The sequence below is a fragment of the Sardina pilchardus genome, chromosome 1 (genome assembly GCF_963854185.1).
Source record: "Sardina pilchardus chromosome 1, fSarPil1.1, whole genome shotgun sequence".
Classification (NCBI taxonomy): Eukaryota; Metazoa; Chordata; class Actinopteri; order Clupeiformes; family Clupeidae; genus Sardina; species Sardina pilchardus.
Genome location: NC_084994.1, coordinates 31,747,041 through 31,765,017, shown reverse-complemented (window position 1 = coordinate 31,765,017; position 17,977 = coordinate 31,747,041). Strand labels below are relative to the sequence as shown.

Sequence of the window (17,977 nt, the reverse complement as noted above, 5' to 3'; positions counted from 1 at the left end):
CTGTAAGGCAAATTTATTCTTTCAACTCACTCATTTAAACGAATAACCTTCCACTTAATTTTGTTTAGTGAAATATAAGGGCTCAATCAGTTTAATTCCGATTGTAAAAAAAAAAACACAAAAAAAAAAAAAACAAGCGTAGGACTTGGTCGTTAAAAAAGTTATTTTATAAGCGAAATCACAGCAATAGAATAACATTTAAGATAGCCTATTTAAGCATTTTAACATTTAAGCTAGATAACTACAGTGTCAGCATTAGAATAACATTTAGGGTAGAGTGGGGGGAAACACCCCCCAGGGGTAAAACGCCCCCCGCCTGTTTCTCCCATAATATCACTACATGCAGTCAAGTTACACTTTTACTGTTGCCCTGCATCCCATTGACTACGGGGACACACATATGTCCACTGTGAAGTTTAAGCTCGCGACGTAACTGAAGGAAGACTGATTTCATGGTAAAATGTCATAATAATCCGTGGTCAGTTAAGGAGTGTAGGTTATGTTAGGTTAGATAAGGTGTAACTTGGCTGCTGGTAAGCCTAATCTATGAATTAAATATAGAATCTTACAATTAATTTATTGCTTAACAGCTTGTCTGTTGATTTGGCTATTAATGTATGAAGCAAATAGTTTTTTTAGGAGGGGGCATCTTACCCCACCCATGGGGGTCATTTTGCCCCACTGCTGGAGTAAAACGCCCCCTTTGTATACATTTTATTTGTGTTAAAAATCTAATGAAATATAAAGTCTAGGCAGTTTTCATAGTTGGTTTATAATAAATGGCATTGCCACTTACAGTATAACCATGATAATAATTCAGAACACATTTAGCTTTTGTTTCACAGTAATGCCACATTTTTCCTTAAGGGGGGCGTTTTCCCCCACTCTACCCTACGCATTTTAACATTTAAGCTACATAACTGCCGCATTATAATAACACTTAGATAAAGTGCGAAGGCGACTATAGCTAGGACTTGCACTGCATCTGTCAATACTACTAGAGGATAATGCGTGCTTACATATCAAGTACTAGTCAAAGTATGAGGAGAAGTGGTATAAGAGGAAGGAGGTAGAGGAGGGAGGAGAGGAAGGAGGAAGAGGAAGAGGAGGGAAGAGCATGGTATATATACAGTAGGTGTGTAAGGTTGTAAAACGCGCTATAGGAGAGGGTCTTCAGAATCGTTTTTGAAGATAAGAGAGGAGCTTGCCAGATTGTTCCACCATCAGGGGACCACAGCTGGAAAAGGTCTGGATTGCCATGGGAATGTGGGGGCAGCAGCAGTGCCACACGGCAGCATTCCTTGGAGGTGCACAGCAGCCGAGGGGCAACATAGATATTTATGAGAGCCCTTAAGTAAGTGGGTGCACTGCAGGCCCAGCAATCGCTTTGAATGAAAACATTAGTGACATGAATTTGAGGAAGTTGTGTGATACATAGCAGTGTTATGAGAAGTCATGTGAGTGAATGTCTGGGCCCACTGAGGTAGTGTACACAGCAAAAAGAAGTTGGCCGGGTTTCCCAGAATCGTTAAGAAGCTCTTAAAGGGATATTCCGCCATTTTTGGAAATACGCTCATTTTCCACCTCCCCTCGAGCAAAACAATCGATATTTACCTTGTTCCCGTTCATCCAGCCATTCTGTGAGTCTGGCGATACAACTTTTAGCTTCAGCCTAGCATAGATCATTGAATCGGATTAGACCATTACTGTAGCTTCTCGCCTGCTAGCTTCATGTTTAAAAGTGACTAAGATTTCTGGTAATTTTCCCATTTAAAACGTGTCTCCTCTCAAGTTAGAAAGTGCAATAAGACCAACTGAAAATGAAACCTGGCGTTTTATTTTTCTAGGCTGATTTGACATGGAACTACACTCTCATCTGGCGTAATAATCAAGGCAACTTGCAACCTACTAGCACTACTACTGCTTGTTGTCTATGGGGACTATTTTCAGATGCTGCGTACGATATCACTGCGCCTATGGTACGTTTACAAGTTGCCTTGATTACTACGCCAGATGAGAGTGTAGTTCCATGTCAAATCAGCCTAGAAAAACTCCAGGTTTCATTTTCAGTTGGTCTTATTGCACTTTCTAACTTGAGAGGAGACACGTTTTAAATGGGAAAATTACCAGAAATCTTAGTCACTTTTAAACATGAAGCTAGCAGGCGAGAAGCTAATGGTCTAATCCGATTCAATGATCTATGCTAGGCTGAAGCTAAAAGTTGTATCGCCAGACTCACAGAATGGCTGGATGAACGGGAACAAGGTAAATATCGATTGTTTTGCTCGAGGGGAGGTGGAAAATGAGCGTATTTCCAAAAATGGCGGAATATCCCTTTAAGTGCTAAGAACTTCTAGGAGCGTTCTTAGAACATTCTTACAGATTCAGATTCAGATTCAGATTTTATTTGTCACATACATAAAATGCAGTGAAATGTTACAGTCGGCTCCATGCTAGGTAAAAAGAGGCATACAAACTAACATAGAACAGAAACAGTAACAACAACAACAAAAACAACAAAACAACAATACATTCAAGATGTCGGGGGGGGGGGGGGCTATTGCAGGTAGAGTAGAAAGTGCTATGTGCAGTCAGTTCCATTTAAGTGCCGGACAGCTTGGGGGAAGAAACTCTTCCTGAGTCTCTCAGTCCTTGCCGCCAGTGTGCAGTATTGTCTTCCTGAGGGAAGCAGAGAGAACAGACCATAGTCTGGGTGGCTGGGGTCTCTGAGTATCTTGGTGGTCTTGTCCTTGCACCGCTTGGTATAGATGTCCTTTAGGTTAGGGAGTTGCCCCCCTATGGTGTGTTCAGCTGAACGCACCACTCTCTGCAGGGCCTTTTGGTCTTGGATGGTGGTGTTACCATACCAAGCGGTGATGCACCCAGTCAGGATGCTCTCTATGGTGCTGGAGTAGAAGCTCTGCAGGACTGTTTTGGATGCTCTGAATTTCTTCAGCCTCCTTAGATGGTACAGTCTCTGCCTAGCTTTCTTTACCACAGTGTCCAGGTGGGTAGACCATGTCAGATCCTCAGTGATCTGGACACCGAGGTACTTGAATGTGTCCACCCTCTCCACAGGGGTCCCATTGATGGATAAGGGTGTGTAGTCCCGCACCTGCTTCCTCCCAAAGTCCACCAGCATCTCTTTAGTTTTGGTGACGTTGAGATGGAGATTGTTTCTCTGACACCACTGGGTCAGGCACCTCACTTCCTCCAGGTAGGCCGCCTCATCGTTGTTGTGGATTAGGCCTACCACTACGGTGTCGTCAGCAAACTTAATGATGGTATTTGAGTCTGTGGTGGCTGTACAGTCGTGCGTATACAGGGAGTACAGCAGGGGGGACAGAACACAGCCCTGGGGGGCCCCTGTGCTGAGGGTGAGGGAGGTTGAGGTGTGCCTGCCCGCTTTCACCACCTGGGGTCTCTCTGTCAGGAAGTTCAGGATCCATGTGCAGAGGGCGTCATTCAGCCCCAGGCTCCTGAGCTTCGAGATGAGGGTGGAGGGAAGAATTGTATTGAAGGCTGAACTATAGTCAACAAATAACAGTCTCGCATAGTTCAACACTTTCCCCTTGCTCTTGTCCAGATGTGATAGGACAGTGTGTAGTATGTGAGCAATGGCATCCCCAGTGGATATATTGGGCCGGTACGCAAATTGTAGAGGGTCCAGTGTGTTGGGCAGTGAGGAGCAGATGTGGGCCTTGACCAGCTTCTCAAAACATTTCATCACCACAGAGGTGAGTGCAACTGGGCGATAGTCGTTATGACAAGCTGGGCTGGGCTTTTTGGGTATGGGGATGATGGTAGACTTTTTAAAACAACGCTCCTAAGAAGTTCTTAGAACTTAAGAGCTTCTTAAAGAGACCCTATGCAACTTTTTCATAGTCATAAAATCGCTTAGAAATCGTTGTTTTGCTTGACTGACCAGTTTTATCGAAAACAGTCACATTTCCTCACGCCCCTGGTGTCCCTATCCGCTATTGCAACCTTGCAACTTTCTGATAAACGATCGTTTGCTGTTTACATCTGGAAGTCAGAGACGCGTAAGGAACAAGAAGAACCACGCTTGCAATTTATATATTTATATATAGCCTATATGTAGAAATATACACGCTAAAGCTGTCGGGGAAGCTCTGCAGAGAAATATGCAAGCATAAAACGAGCGAAAACGAAAAACGAAACCGAAACCAGGGATGAAATCGCCAATCCTGCATTGTTCCTCTTTAACGATTCTGGGAAACCCGGCCGTTATCTGTTATAACAGTAACTGTCATGCTGATGGCATGACATAGGGCTTGTTGTCAGAGTTTGTGTCACAATGGAATGACTTATTTGTTAAAAATACATCATACATATACTTCATTCTTAGAAAAGGTGTGTGCAATTATTACACATGCTTTCAGTAATGTTTGAGTAATGTTGTACAGCCTAACCTGATTGGATATGACGGAAAAAAAAAAAAGAAATAGCGATATCTGTGTCCCATGATAAAAGAAACCATGTAACAAATTAAGTCCAGTGCATCTCCAGGAACTGGTCCTCTACAATCCACAACTGGTAAGAGCTATACACACATTTAACTTTCACGATGTAATATTATCTAAAAAATAATGAAATTAAATGAAAAACAAGTGTAGGGGGATTCAGCTGCATTTTGCTGGTTGTAAAATAATAAATATAGAATGTGCATGTATGTACTGAAAAAAATAAATAAAAGAAAGAAAGCACATTACAATATCACATGAACAGGATACAGGGAGGGATAGTTAATTTCACAAATAATAAAATGTGAAGCCCACTGTTTCTCACAAATAAATCAATTGACTGAGCTATGTATATAATCGATATATGAATTCATGACACATAAAGGTCTCTGTGTGACACTCGTGTAATATGTTGATCAGACGAAAGGGTCAGAGGAATGCTTTGGCCATTTTTCTTTTCTCCGGTAGTCTTCCTCCTCGAACAAAGAAGAACCGAAGACAAACTTGCCCGAATGGAGCCTTGTGCTGTGAAATTGCTATTACGTGAGTAGCCTACCTTGTGCTCTTTGATTCATTCCAATTTTATTATTTCATGTGTAATTATACGGGCTGGAGAAGATGGGAGTGCAAAGTAGTATGTTTAGGTCCCTCTCTGCAAAAATACTAAATTGTCACATAATAATCCCCCAAGGCGGCTAAAATTATGTTTATTATACAATATTGAATATGTATGTGTGAGTTATTGTGCTATTCCCTTTCTTGTGTTCACAGTTGTGGTCAGCATGGTCTTGCTTCCCATGAGCCACAGCTACTCTGCTACCATCATCCTCAGAGAACATCTAGAGGATTGTCTGACTGACAGGGACTATAACAAACTACTTCAGACTATGGAGAGCGGCCTTCCCCCCACAAACACATCTCGCCATGTTGCCATCGTTGGAGCCGGTATGGCTGGCCTGACGGCCGCCAAGTTACTGAAAGATGCAGGACATAACGTAAGCTAACAAATCAATCTATTTCTTAGAGACGAAGAACCAAATGTCTTCTTTTTCTTCATTGTGTTAATAATAATAATAATATTAATGATAATAATAACTTTAATAATAAAAACTATATTAATAATTCTACTTAACTCTTCACATAATGTATTTTATATGCATCCTGCTTTGACCCAACATAACCACAGGTTTGTAAGTAACTCAAACCCTACGGTTGCAACTTTCCCCAATCCTAAACTAATGCTGTGTTGTACAACCATATTAGAGGTGTTGTAACTAACTCTTCATGCCGTGTTGTTAAAGGTGTTGTAACCAACTCTTGATGCTGTGTGTTTAATGGTGACCATATTAGAGGAGTTGTACTGTGTTGTTTAAAGGTGTTGTATAACTCTTCATGCCGTGTTGTTAAAGGTGTTGCAACTAACTCTTCATGCCATGTTGTTTAAAGGTGTTGTAACTAACTCTTCATGCCGTGTTGTTTAAAGGTGACCGTATTAGAGGTGTTGTAACTAACTCTTCATGCCATGTTGTTTAAAGGCGTTGTAACTAACTCTTCATGCCGTGTTGTTTAAAGGTGTTGTAACTAACTCTTCATGCCATATTGTTTAAAGGTGTTGTAACTAACTCTTCATGCCGTGTTGTTTAAAGGTGTTGTAACTAACCCTTCATGCCGTGTTGTTTAAAGGTGTTGTAACTAACCCTTCATGCCGTGTTGTTTAAAGGTGTTGTAACTAACTCTTCATGCCGTGTTGTTTAAAGGTGTTGTAACTAACTCTTCATGCCGTGTTGTTTAAAGGTGACCATATTAGAGGCCAGTGGGAGAGTTGGAGGACGGGTGGAGACCTACAGGAATGAGGAAGAGGGCTGGTATGCTGAACTGGGAGCCATGAGGATTCCTAGTTTTCACCAGTGAGTATATATATATATATATATCTATATATATTTAAATATATAATGGAGCTACTCCAACTAACTCCACTTCCCAACAGTATTGTTCTCTGGCTTGCTCGTGACCTGAACCTCACGTTGAATGAATTCATCATGAATGACAACGAAACCTATTACCTGGTGAATGGAGGACCACCACTGAAGACACGTGTGGTAAACGAGAACCCAAACATCCTGAGCTACAACGTGTCAGCAAAAGAGAGGAATAAAACCGCTGACCAGCTGCTCCAACAGGCGTTACAGAAGGTAAGTCTACATGGGAGAGAAGAGTGCTACTGGCAGACATTAGCAGGTAAAAAACAATGACTATAGGAAACAGTGAAGATGGAGAAAACATCTTTGTGTGGATTCTTTGTTTTCCATTTCTGTAGGTGAACGACGAGGTGGAGGCGAATGGCTGTAGAGCTGCGCTGGAAAAATTTGACCACTATTCTGTGAAGGTAAAGTTCAATATCAATGTGAATCAATGACTCACTTAAATGTTATGTATTGCACCATTAACAATTTAAGAGAGTACACTAAACAATTTGAAGAGCACATACTAAAACATTTGGGTAAAACTTTGAGCAGAACCATTAGCTTCTGGCCAATCTAAACTATAGTTGCTAACTAAGTTTGGTTGCAATGCAATTTCCCATTGCCAACCGACTAAGTTGTTAACAGGTTAGCAACTATAGTTTTGGGAAATGCACCCCTGGTAAACAGGTGGTCTGGTGATAATAATTGAATTTGAATTGTGTGATCAAGGAAGCAGAAGTTCCTCCACCACAATTTTTTTTTGTTTCTTGAACAAATGCTGAGCCTTCTTCCTTGTCCACCCTGAATGCACATAATTACTGAATGTTCACTGTTTTTGTTTTGTTTTTTTTTCAGAGAGAAATATTGATATTTATTGATAATTATTGATAACAGTGTTTCATTATCAACAACAAACATAATGGCCATTTATAGTCTATTTCTGTTTTTGTACACACTATAACAACATCATTGTTTACCAATGTATTTATTTTACAGAGTTTTCAGAGTTTTTTTTTTTTGTTTGTTCACTGTTTGTGTAATAGGAGTACCTGAAAGAAGAGGGGGGACTGAGTTCAGAGGCCATCAGGATGATTGGAGACCTGCTCAACGAGCAGAGCCTAATGCACACGGCACTAAGTGAGATGATCTACGATCAGTCCGACATTGGAGACGACATCAAGTAAGGCCTGGCAGTTATTCCAAATGGCTGAACTCATACTGTGAAAGCAATGAACAGTTACAAAGTCTGTCTCACAGCATCAGCGGAACAAAATAACAGTACATTTTCGTTGTTGAAACTTAACTGAAGGACATAGTAATTCTTCAGTGTACTCAATTCAATGTGATCTGTTAACACAGTACCAACTTGAGCTTAGCCCATGGTCAACTATAAGACACAGTAACTTAGTGGCGTGTAGCATGCAACATGCACTTGTTGATTAACACAAACATTCACCTCACCTTTGTTGGTGTGATGGATCTATCACCATTTAGCTTTCATGTGCCAGAGTTTAGCTTGAACATAGGATTATTCAGCAGATGGAAAAATAATATCAATGGCAAAAATGTCTGCTATGATTAAACAGTGTATACTGTAGTAGTGTGTGATATATAAAATACAGTTAAGAACAAAATCATTCATACCCTTTTCAAATAATCAGTGAAAACATCAAAATGGTTCTTACAATACCTACCAAGCCTCTGTATGTCTCCACAATGATTCCGGACTGCACCCTTTTAGCAGCAATCTGGGTGACCTTCTGAAAGTCAAGGAGCTACAATAAGATTTTTTTGGGGAAAAGATCAAGCAGTCTGCTGAGAGACCTGCCCCAATAGACAGATTTGGACCATTAAACCACACAATGATCCAAAACATACAACCAAACAAGGCAAAAAATTATTAACAGATAACAATATAAACGTTTTAGAGTCCAGACCTCATTTCATAAAAAAGTGAGCACAAGGCCAGTGTGATGGCAAAGAATCATTCCTGCCTCAAAACCTGGATTGCTGTTAAAAAGTTGCGGTCTAGAATCATTGTGGCAACGTATGCATACGTTCGGTTTAGCCTCTGCTAATTTATTGAGTGCTTGGCAAGAGTGCATGCAATAAGTAAACTACCACATGGCTACATAAGGCTACATAAACTATTGGTCTTTTTGTTTCAAAGGTACTTTGAGGTGATAGGTGGGTCTGACCTTCTTCCCAAAGCTTTGGCAGAAGTCCTTCATGTCCCCATTCGCCTGAACTCCACGGTCAAACGTATCAGCCAGTCAGATGACGGAGTCATTGTCTCATATAAGGAAGATGAGCAGTCTACACTCACTGATCTTCATGCTGACTTTGTCCTTGTCACAGCCACAGCCAAAGCAGCTCTTTTCATGGACTTCAACCCACCTTTGTCCATCCCAAAGATGGAGGCCCTGAGGACAGTCCACTACGACAGCTCGACTAAAATCCTCCTCACCTTCAGCGAGAAGTTCTGGGAGAAAAACGACGGCATCCGTGGAGGAAAAAGCATCACAGACCGACCCTCTCGCTACATCTATTACCCTAGCCACAGTTTCCCTGGAAACGACAAGATTGGCGTCCTGCTAGCTTCCTACACCTGGTCAGATGAGTCCCTCCTCTTCCTGGGCGCGAGCGACGAGGACCTCAAAGAGCTGGCCCTGACAGATTTGGCGCAGATCCACGGAGACTATGTCAGGCCTCTCTGCACGGGCGTGCTGGTGAAGCGCTGGAGTGCGGATCCTTACAGCTTGGGCGCCTTTGCGCTGTTCACGCCGTACCAACACTTGGAGTTCGCCGACGAGCTCTTCCGGAGCGAAGGCAGGGTGCACTTCGCCGGGGAGCACACAGCTTTCCCTCACGCCTGGATCGAGACGTCGATGAAATCGGCAATCAGGGCGGCGAAGAACATCAACCTAGCGGCACCGGAGGACGAGTCGGTTGGACGTGCAGCCTAAAAAGAGTTTTAGTCGAGCTGCTTTTGTCAAACTTTTTGTGGTCCCACAGAGCTTTCTTTGAAAACAGCAATAGCCTGCTTTCCAAAGAAGCTAATAGTTTTTGCTTTGATTAATTGTAGGAAATAGCTACTTCAGGCACAGTCTGTTTTTTTTATGACTTTTATTTTCAATTTCTAAGCATCATTGCTTGCTTGTTTGATTTAGACTTAAACCTCTATGGTATGCTTGTGGAAAAAATATTGCCATTGTTTTTTTGTTTGTTTGTTTAAAGCAACACCATGGAGTTTTTCAACCTTTTGGGGTTCGGGTACGAACCGGTACGAACCAAAGAACTACAAAATTCGACTGCTTTACGGCATATAGGGCACACTTCCCCCACCACTTCCTCAAATTCTGTGCGAGCGTTGAATAGACAGTTGATGCCTTATAAACATGAGCTACGTGATCTTTTGGCGTTTGAAAAAAATAAAACCCATGAAATTATATTCGTATGATGATATGCTGAAATGCATGCTATGGGCTAGGCCAAAGCCATCGATATCTCAAAGTTGCGACACTACCGTTGACTCCCGTGAACAAACAATGGCGGCACTTCCGGGAACTATTCCATTGAGAATGAATGAATATAATACGACTTTTCTACATGACTTATAGTCGTGTGCATAATAATGCATTTTCATTGAGTAATGTATATGTATGTGGAAATGCAGTTTATAGTCATTTTCATCGAGTATTCACCGTAAATATTAATGCGATCGCTGCTGTCAATCCCGTAGTAAACCAGGGACCGAGGGAACTACTGAGTCTACCCACTAACCACGTGACCGCTCTAATCTGGCTTTAACATGGAAGTCAACGGCTGTCGCAACTTTGAGATATCGATGGCTTTGGGCTAGGCTACCTGGAATAGCTAGGCTATAGCCTACATTTCACACGCAACGCAGGCAGTCCGAATTTGCCCAAGACGTGAGAACTCCTCCTGCAGAAATCGGCTTATCAACAAAAGCACGTGTATCCTAGCTCTGTCATCTAATCACTAGATTCTAGTGTCATCATGCTGCCAACCAAATTGCACGGGAGCTGGTTATGTGTGCTAGTTATAGCTCAACGTGTAAATCTACCGCCTATAGGCTACTGACCAAACAATTAATTATCTTGAAAAACAAAGTTATCACGTGTAAGATTCTGTCATCATATTATAAGAGCTCTGCCTCTCCAAACATTTTGGGCGTGCAAATATATGCCACTATGGACGTGAATACCATAGAATACAATATCTGGTGACCATCGATTTTTTGTTTTATGTTATAAAGACACTAAAAATGACCACCCTAGATTAGGCTACGCTATTGCTCATAAATATCGTAATCGTTTTTTTAAAAAAAAATAAGTAATTGACCAACAATGACCAACATCATCCCAATACCGAGAACGTGCACAGGCCTGAGCTGAAAGCCTAGTTTTACAAATGTATCACATAACTGGTATCGTAGTAGGCTACCACATAATTTAATATTTAATGTGCAGCCTCAAGTCTAGCCTATAGCCTACTGTACGCTATGTCTAACTTGCTTCTGGTGTAACCGTGACAGATTTTACGACATATATAAAAAAAATACCGTTTCCCAACTGTAGGGGGACCCCGAGAGCAAAACTTACATGGTGTTGCTTTAAAGGGACACTTCACCGATTAGCATTAAGCTTTGTATCTTTAGAAAACAAATCATGTTTTTGAATGGTCGCGCATCATTCCCTCAGTTTGCCGTGAGATGGGAGAAACACGGATTTCAATGAAACTCATGAATAGGACTTCCTGCTTTCAATGATGTAAAATGATGATTTTTACATCATTGAAAGCAGGAAGTCCAACTTTGAAATCCGTATTTCTCCCATCTCAAGGCAAACTGAGGGAATGATGCACGACCATTCAATAACATGACTGGTTTTCTAAAGATACAAAGCTTAATGCTAATCGGTGAAGTGTCCCTTTAAAAAGGTACACTTTAAGAATAATCATTTTCATATATATTTTTAAAACAATATTTTTAAGATTTGTTGCCCCGAGGCAACATTATACCATCATGGTAAAAAATGAAATAATTCATACTTTTAAGAATTAAAGATAATTTATTAATTTATCCACTTACTGTAATTTTATAACTTAACTAGCAAAAATATGTATCTGGTTTTAAATGCATTGCAAGTATACTTAGCAAAAAATCTCAATTCTGATCGCAACACACACACACACACACACACACACACACACACAAAGCTCTTTATATTTGTGCTGAGTATTACATAATTATGTACTAGAAAAGCACTCAGAGAGCGCAGACCTCCGCCTGTATTGTTCTTCCTAGGTTGTCAGACATTTGAACCTAAACTAATCAGATCGCCACCATGTGGCCATACCATGCCATTCCACCGCTAAGCGAAAAACATAAACAGCTCCGGAATGCCGACGGTGATACGTATCCCTCCCAAAATGTAATCATTTCTTCCTTGTGTCATTTCTGACCTTCCCTGAAAATTTCAAAATCCATTCATTACTTTTTGAGTTATCTTGCTAACAAACAGACAGACAGACAGACAGACAGACAGACAGACAGACAGACGAACAAACAAACAAACTAACCCCGATGAAAACATAACCTCACTGGCGGAGGTACTACTCTGTTTCTAACAAATACAGGCAATGCATTTGCCAGTTTACTCACAGGTATTAATATATTTGCTTTTGACTGGCCAGTTTACTTATACAATGCACTTGCTTCCCTACCCTCGTATATTTGGTATGGCGATATGCAAATTATGCAATATGGTCTGCTGTGGTACAATGTTGCCTCTGCGCACCATGCAGTTTTTTTGTCATTTCCGATGACATCTACTTTGATATGTTAGTAAGGTTGTTGATTATACAACTTTACTTATCAATAAAGCTTACTAATATTTTTTTCTTGATGATTCACTGTAAGTGTATGATGTTAGATATGTATTTAATCAAGGTGCCAACATAGTGGACTTACGTTTCGATGTTTGCCACGTCTTCATCAGAAAATAAAAACTATAATTGAAATGTCAAAACTATTCATCAATAGAACCCGATAAGGCTGCACAGCAAAGGAATGTGTATGTACAACACTCAAATACGTCCCCACAGAGTATGCATGTGTCTCCACACTTTCCACAAGAGTCATCCTGCAGTCTCTGTTCTCCATACTGTGCAGGTCTCCCTGGGGCAGGCTGGGCTGTGATAGGCTGTTGCTTGCTGTCTTGCAGTGCTAGAAATTAGAATGTACTGTGTTTATTTATAAGGCTACCAATTTCAATCCAGTTTTCACATTTCGTATAGAAAAGGCTAAGCTTTTTCATGGCTATGCCTTCTAAATGGGATTTAATATGCATTGAGACATGGCCCACCTTCCTCCATGCCTTTGACAATACAGTATTTCTGTATCATATTTGCACAGTACTGAAACACACTGGTTTTCAATGAACAACTGGTTTTGAATAAACCACATGTGGAAAATGGATGGTAAAAAAAAATCTAAGACAAATTAAATATGAACTTCCAAACAAATTGTTAAAAAAAAAAAAAAACATAGCCTATTTGAAGAGAAATTACAGTCATCCATAAAATAACTCTAAATATAATGTAGGCTACTCTCTTGTTACAGGTCATTTGAGGTGGTTTAACAATAAATGCCCTTATTTTCTCACCTGCTTTATTCTGGTCCTGCACCAACTGTGTGTCCGCTCTCTCTTCATACTGCTCTTGTCCTCTCTCCATCCTCCTCCCTCGCTCTTTACAGACATACAAACGTCACAACCTGATGAAGGTTCACAGTGAAGGTTCACTGTGAAGGCTCTTTAAATACAAGTAACAGTGAACCTGAAGAAGCAATGGCGAAACACGTTGTTCACTAAATTAAAACAACGCGGGTTTATTCTAGTTTATGAGTTTGTTTGATAAGCCACAAACGAGAAGTTGTCTACAGTAGCATGGTACAATATTTTCATTAAACGCTTTGAAAATACAGTTGACACTTCATGACCAACCAAATGTTGGCTGGTATGAATAGGCAGATGGAAAAAATAGTGATTCAACAGATGTAGCCTGCTGGAGTAGGTATATCGATTATTTGCGTTCTGCACAACCAGTAGACTACAAATAAGCCATGTAGCCTAACGTAAAAATGTGTTTGCGACTTACATTTCTGACGGTGCTCACAGACGCTTGCGGTAAATGCAGTGGCCGAGACGCATTTCCTTCACCTTACGTGGGCTAACATAGTCCTTGGTTTGGTTAACAGATGACACCACAGTCATTAGTTTCGTCGAGAACAATGAGAGAAAAGGAGATCTGGACAGGGTGAACCAGCTGACCCACTAAAGTCTTTCTTGAAGAGTTTGGTGAACCGCTATCAGGGTATCTGGGCGTAGCCACGATTGGGCCTGGGCCCACCCACCTGTCAGTTAGGCCCATCCAATAGGCTTGTACCAAACGCAATAACGTTCGTTTTTAATAATATCGCTGACTGGTGTGATATTTTTAGACTTGCATGAACAAGAAGAACATTGTGGAAATATTCTGACGTGGTATAGTTACCATTAGGCATAGCCTACGTGGTGCACAACACCTACCCACGAAAAAGATAAAATATTTCTCTCTACGCACCGTTAGCGTACGCTGTCATTCTCTCTCCTGCGCAGACGCGTTTATGGACTACAGAGCACAGTTGGGAAGTTATGGTAGGTCAACACGGAGTGAATCAGGGAAGATTCTTTCTGTAGCCTATTCGAAACTGCAAGAGTGGGCGCCATTGGCTAGACTGCTATAGGACCAAACACGCATCTGGCTTCAGCGTCATATATTTTTTAAAAAATAGACGGACGAAGCCTTGGCTATTTGAAGCTAAACAAACGAATCTGTAGCTGCATCAGTGCATTTCATGACGCTGCTTATCAAAGTGTAGATATCTGTTGAAGACCTGGCGTTATCTGGGCATTTCTGCGTGTTCTCATGTCATCACACACTCAGAACATATGATGGTAAAAAGGTGAATCATAAATGATCAGACAAGTGCTCTTTTTGCTCTTTCCCTGCGTCATGCTGCCATTTAGTGGTTATGGAATATTTCACCCATTACCAAAGCTTTATTGGCCAGGTTTGCGTAAAGAAGCAAGGGATTTGACTGCGGTTAATCTTTGCTCTCAAGTACTGTAGGCCTACAACACTCAATAATAGCATAGACACAGTAAGAATAGAACAAGGACAGTAAGGCTATGTATATGAATAAATACAGTATGCGCATTTACAAATAAGCAGATGGGTGGGTGCTATTTCTGAATGTGCCCTCGGCTCGACTAGGCCTATTTGTTGTACTTTGTCACAAATCGTTTGGGTTATCCATCTGTAACAGGGTGGTCAGGGCAACCACCCCAAATCTGTAGCCTGACTACGCCACCCTGGGGCCTAGCGCCTCAGGGAATCTTTAGGAGCTTGGGACCTTTACCAAACAGAGCTGCACAGGTTCTTTAAAGCATATTGGAGACATGAATTCCTTAAATAAACAATTTATTGAACACAAAAGACAGACATTCAGAGACAGACAGAGCTTGCCTGAGGGGGCAGGCTAATATCAAGGGTGATAAGTTTGTACCCAACACAGCAATTCTACAGTATGAAAGTGTTAAGAAGTAATGCAGCTCTCCCCCCCCCCCCCCCCCCCCCCCCCCCCCCCCCCCCCCCCCCCCCCCCCCCCCCCCCCCCCCATTAACACTCTGCCTGCTCACAAAAGAAAGACAATGGACAAAGACAATCAAACCAAAAGTAACAGACAAAATAGTAAATCAAACATCAAACAAAACTAAAGGAAGACAAGACAGCAGCCTGACCAACTGTAGAAGTCCGGAGAAGCAGGCAACATCACCCCTGCCGTGGTCCGGACAGGCGGGGCACCCAGCTACAGTACATAAAATGAAACATTAACCACAATGACAAAAACTAATACAAACAGAAACACTCAAAAAGATCGCATACCTGGTGGAAGGCTCTGGTGTGCTCACACCTTCTTGCAGCAGAGCCTACACTGTTTGCTAGCCACCATGCTCTTAAATAGGCTGCACTTGAGCCCGTTTACCAATTAAGGTCACTGCCCCGCCCCTCGTTACTCAATTGGCAGGCCAGAGGGAAGACACAGGGGTAGCAGTCAGTCTATCCTACTACACATCTAATACATTGTGTTTTTCTCTTCATAATTCGTTCCTTTATGAATTGTAGTATATCGGCTACCCTTTTGAATGTAAAACATGTGAACATGTGAACATGGCATCACACATCGGCATCACACATCTGCAAGAGTTTGATTCCAAAACGCTATATGTCGTTTTTTTTAAATAATATTTAAAAAAGTCATGTTATTTAATTGTGTATTCCAGGAAATAGTTTAGATGTTTTGCTTGAGTAAAGATAAATCAAATAACAATATCCCAAAACATTTCTAAAGAAATTACTTGGAAAACAATTTGTAAAAAAAAAATATTTATGAAAACTAAGTACAAAGTGCTCCTAAGTGCTATTCCGACATACATTACAGTTATCCTTCTTACCCGTTTAGAAAAGCGCCACGTTTTATTTTGTGTCACTATTCTATAGTAGGGAAAAGGTGGAGGTGTTTGGTCGCTTCTAACTTCATCTCTGTTTGGATCCTAATAAATGAACTGGGCTAGCTACTGTAAGTGCTGAAGTAGCGCCGCGCGCTTGAGCCATTGAGTGCACGCATTGGAACGCGAGAGATATGTATCAACTCGTCTTAGTTAAGGGAATAACGTAGTTTGATATGAAAAAACGGTGACGTGTTCTGCACACAGCCTTAACTTGGGGTATTAAATGAAGTGGTACTGCGATAGCACTTGATACATTTGTAAAACTAGGCTTTTAGCTCAGATCTGTGCATGTTTTTGGTGTTAGGATGGTGCTGGCCAATCGTGAAACGTGGAGATAGACACATGTAAGGGTTAATGTATAGAACACATGAATCAATTATCACAGCATGAATCAATCTAGTAAAACTAAGACATTTCATTCATGTGCAACCGCTGTATATGCTAAATAAATCCAGCCATTCTTTTTTTTTTTTCAGTATAGATGGGTTTCAGCTTCAGCGGCCGCACCTCGGTGCTCGGGCCCTAATAAAAACATGTATTCTGTCATTATGCCTCCTGTCATTATGGAACTCACACAAAAGTGCCCTTTTGTCTGTGTTCCTCTATTTGTACTGAAACTGTAACACAAACACCATGCAGCATCAAGGTAATTGGTTTGTGATGGTAGTTTGTAGTTTGCTTTATATGATTCAGACAATGGTTTTAAATGTAGCAGACCTAGTAAGCTACTGTGAATACGTCTCACAGTAAATGCTTTAAAAGGTACACTACTTCCGTTCACAGTATTTAATGTATTCACTGTAAAAAAAAACAATTAAACATTGTGATTTTAGTTGTATTCACAGTATTGATCCTTTTACAGTAGAAGAAATATCAATTATACTGTGATATCAATTGCATTTACAGTGCTGATTTATTTACTGTACAAATTAAGCACTGTTTGTATTGTACATGGCAGAGAACAATGTCAACATTTCACAGTGGCCCAGAGTACAGACCTCAATGAGCACAAGGCCAGCGTGATGGCAAAGAATCATTCCTGCCTCAAAACCCGGATTACTGCTAAATAGGTCTAGAATCACTGTGGAGACATAGAGAGGCTTGGTAGCCATTTTGAGACCTTTGAATGCAAATAAAAATGTATCAAGTAACGTGAAAGTTTCTTGTTATAACAAGAACTTTTTCACGTTTTAACTAGATACGTATCATGTTATTACATGAAATTATCACGTTATTTCATGATAATGATATTTTCCACGCTATAACATGAAAATATCATGTTATTTCAAGATATTATATTTTCCACGTTTTTTACAATATATTTATCATGTTATTGCAATTGTCACAGAATTTCAAGATAATGAAACTAAACGAAAGGACAGTTTTCCAAAACAGCAAGGACGGCTGAACATCAATGGACTTGTGAGCTGTGCAGAAATAGAGGCTCAACAATGCACATTTTGCCCAAGAACCCAGAGTTGAGGATTAAATGGCTAAGTTTATTTTTTAAACAATGCCATATCAGAATCATTCAAAATTCTCAAGGACTCAAGGGAATGCTATGTACAGGTTTAATGTACTTGCTAACCTAGCACTCGCTAAGTTCATGCCATGATGCTAAAATTAGTTGATAACAGCTGTCGCCAAGCAGTCACTGGAGCAGTAGCCTACTATCACAAAAAACACACATACCCACACATACATAAACACACAGACACAGACACACACACACACACACACACACACACACACACACACACACACACACACACACACACACACACACACACACACACAGACAGACAGACAGACAGACACATACACACTCACTCACAAGCGAAAACTCACACAGAGAGCACATAGCCTACACAAAAGCAAGTGCACACATGCG

The 17,977-nt window shown here is 40.9% G+C and overlaps 1 protein-coding gene and 1 long non-coding RNA gene across 2 annotated transcripts; one reads left to right on the top strand and one right to left on the bottom strand.

Annotated features, from left to right (window-relative positions):
- Nucleotides 1-4,996: 4,996 nt before the first annotated feature.
- Nucleotides 4,997-9,599, top strand: LOC134078149 (L-amino-acid oxidase-like). The gene is made up of 7 exons (XM_062533854.1): nt 4,997-5,027; nt 5,256-5,479; nt 6,279-6,391; nt 6,472-6,676; nt 6,802-6,870; nt 7,492-7,628; nt 8,619-9,599. Exons 1-7 carry the CDS (start codon nt 4,997-4,999, stop codon nt 9,412-9,414), a joined length of 1,575 nt encoding a protein of 524 aa, XP_062389838.1. The 3' UTR covers nt 9,415-9,599.
- A 1,923-nt stretch (nt 9,600-11,522) lies between these two features.
- On the bottom strand, nt 11,523-13,823 carry LOC134074725 (uncharacterized). Its single transcript, XR_009937971.1, has 3 exons — nt 13,631-13,823; nt 13,138-13,221; nt 11,523-12,698 (listed from the first exon to the last, which is right to left on the bottom strand). It is a non-coding gene; the product is annotated as an uncharacterized LOC134074725 (long non-coding RNA).
- Nucleotides 13,824-17,977: the final 4,154 nt, after the last annotated feature.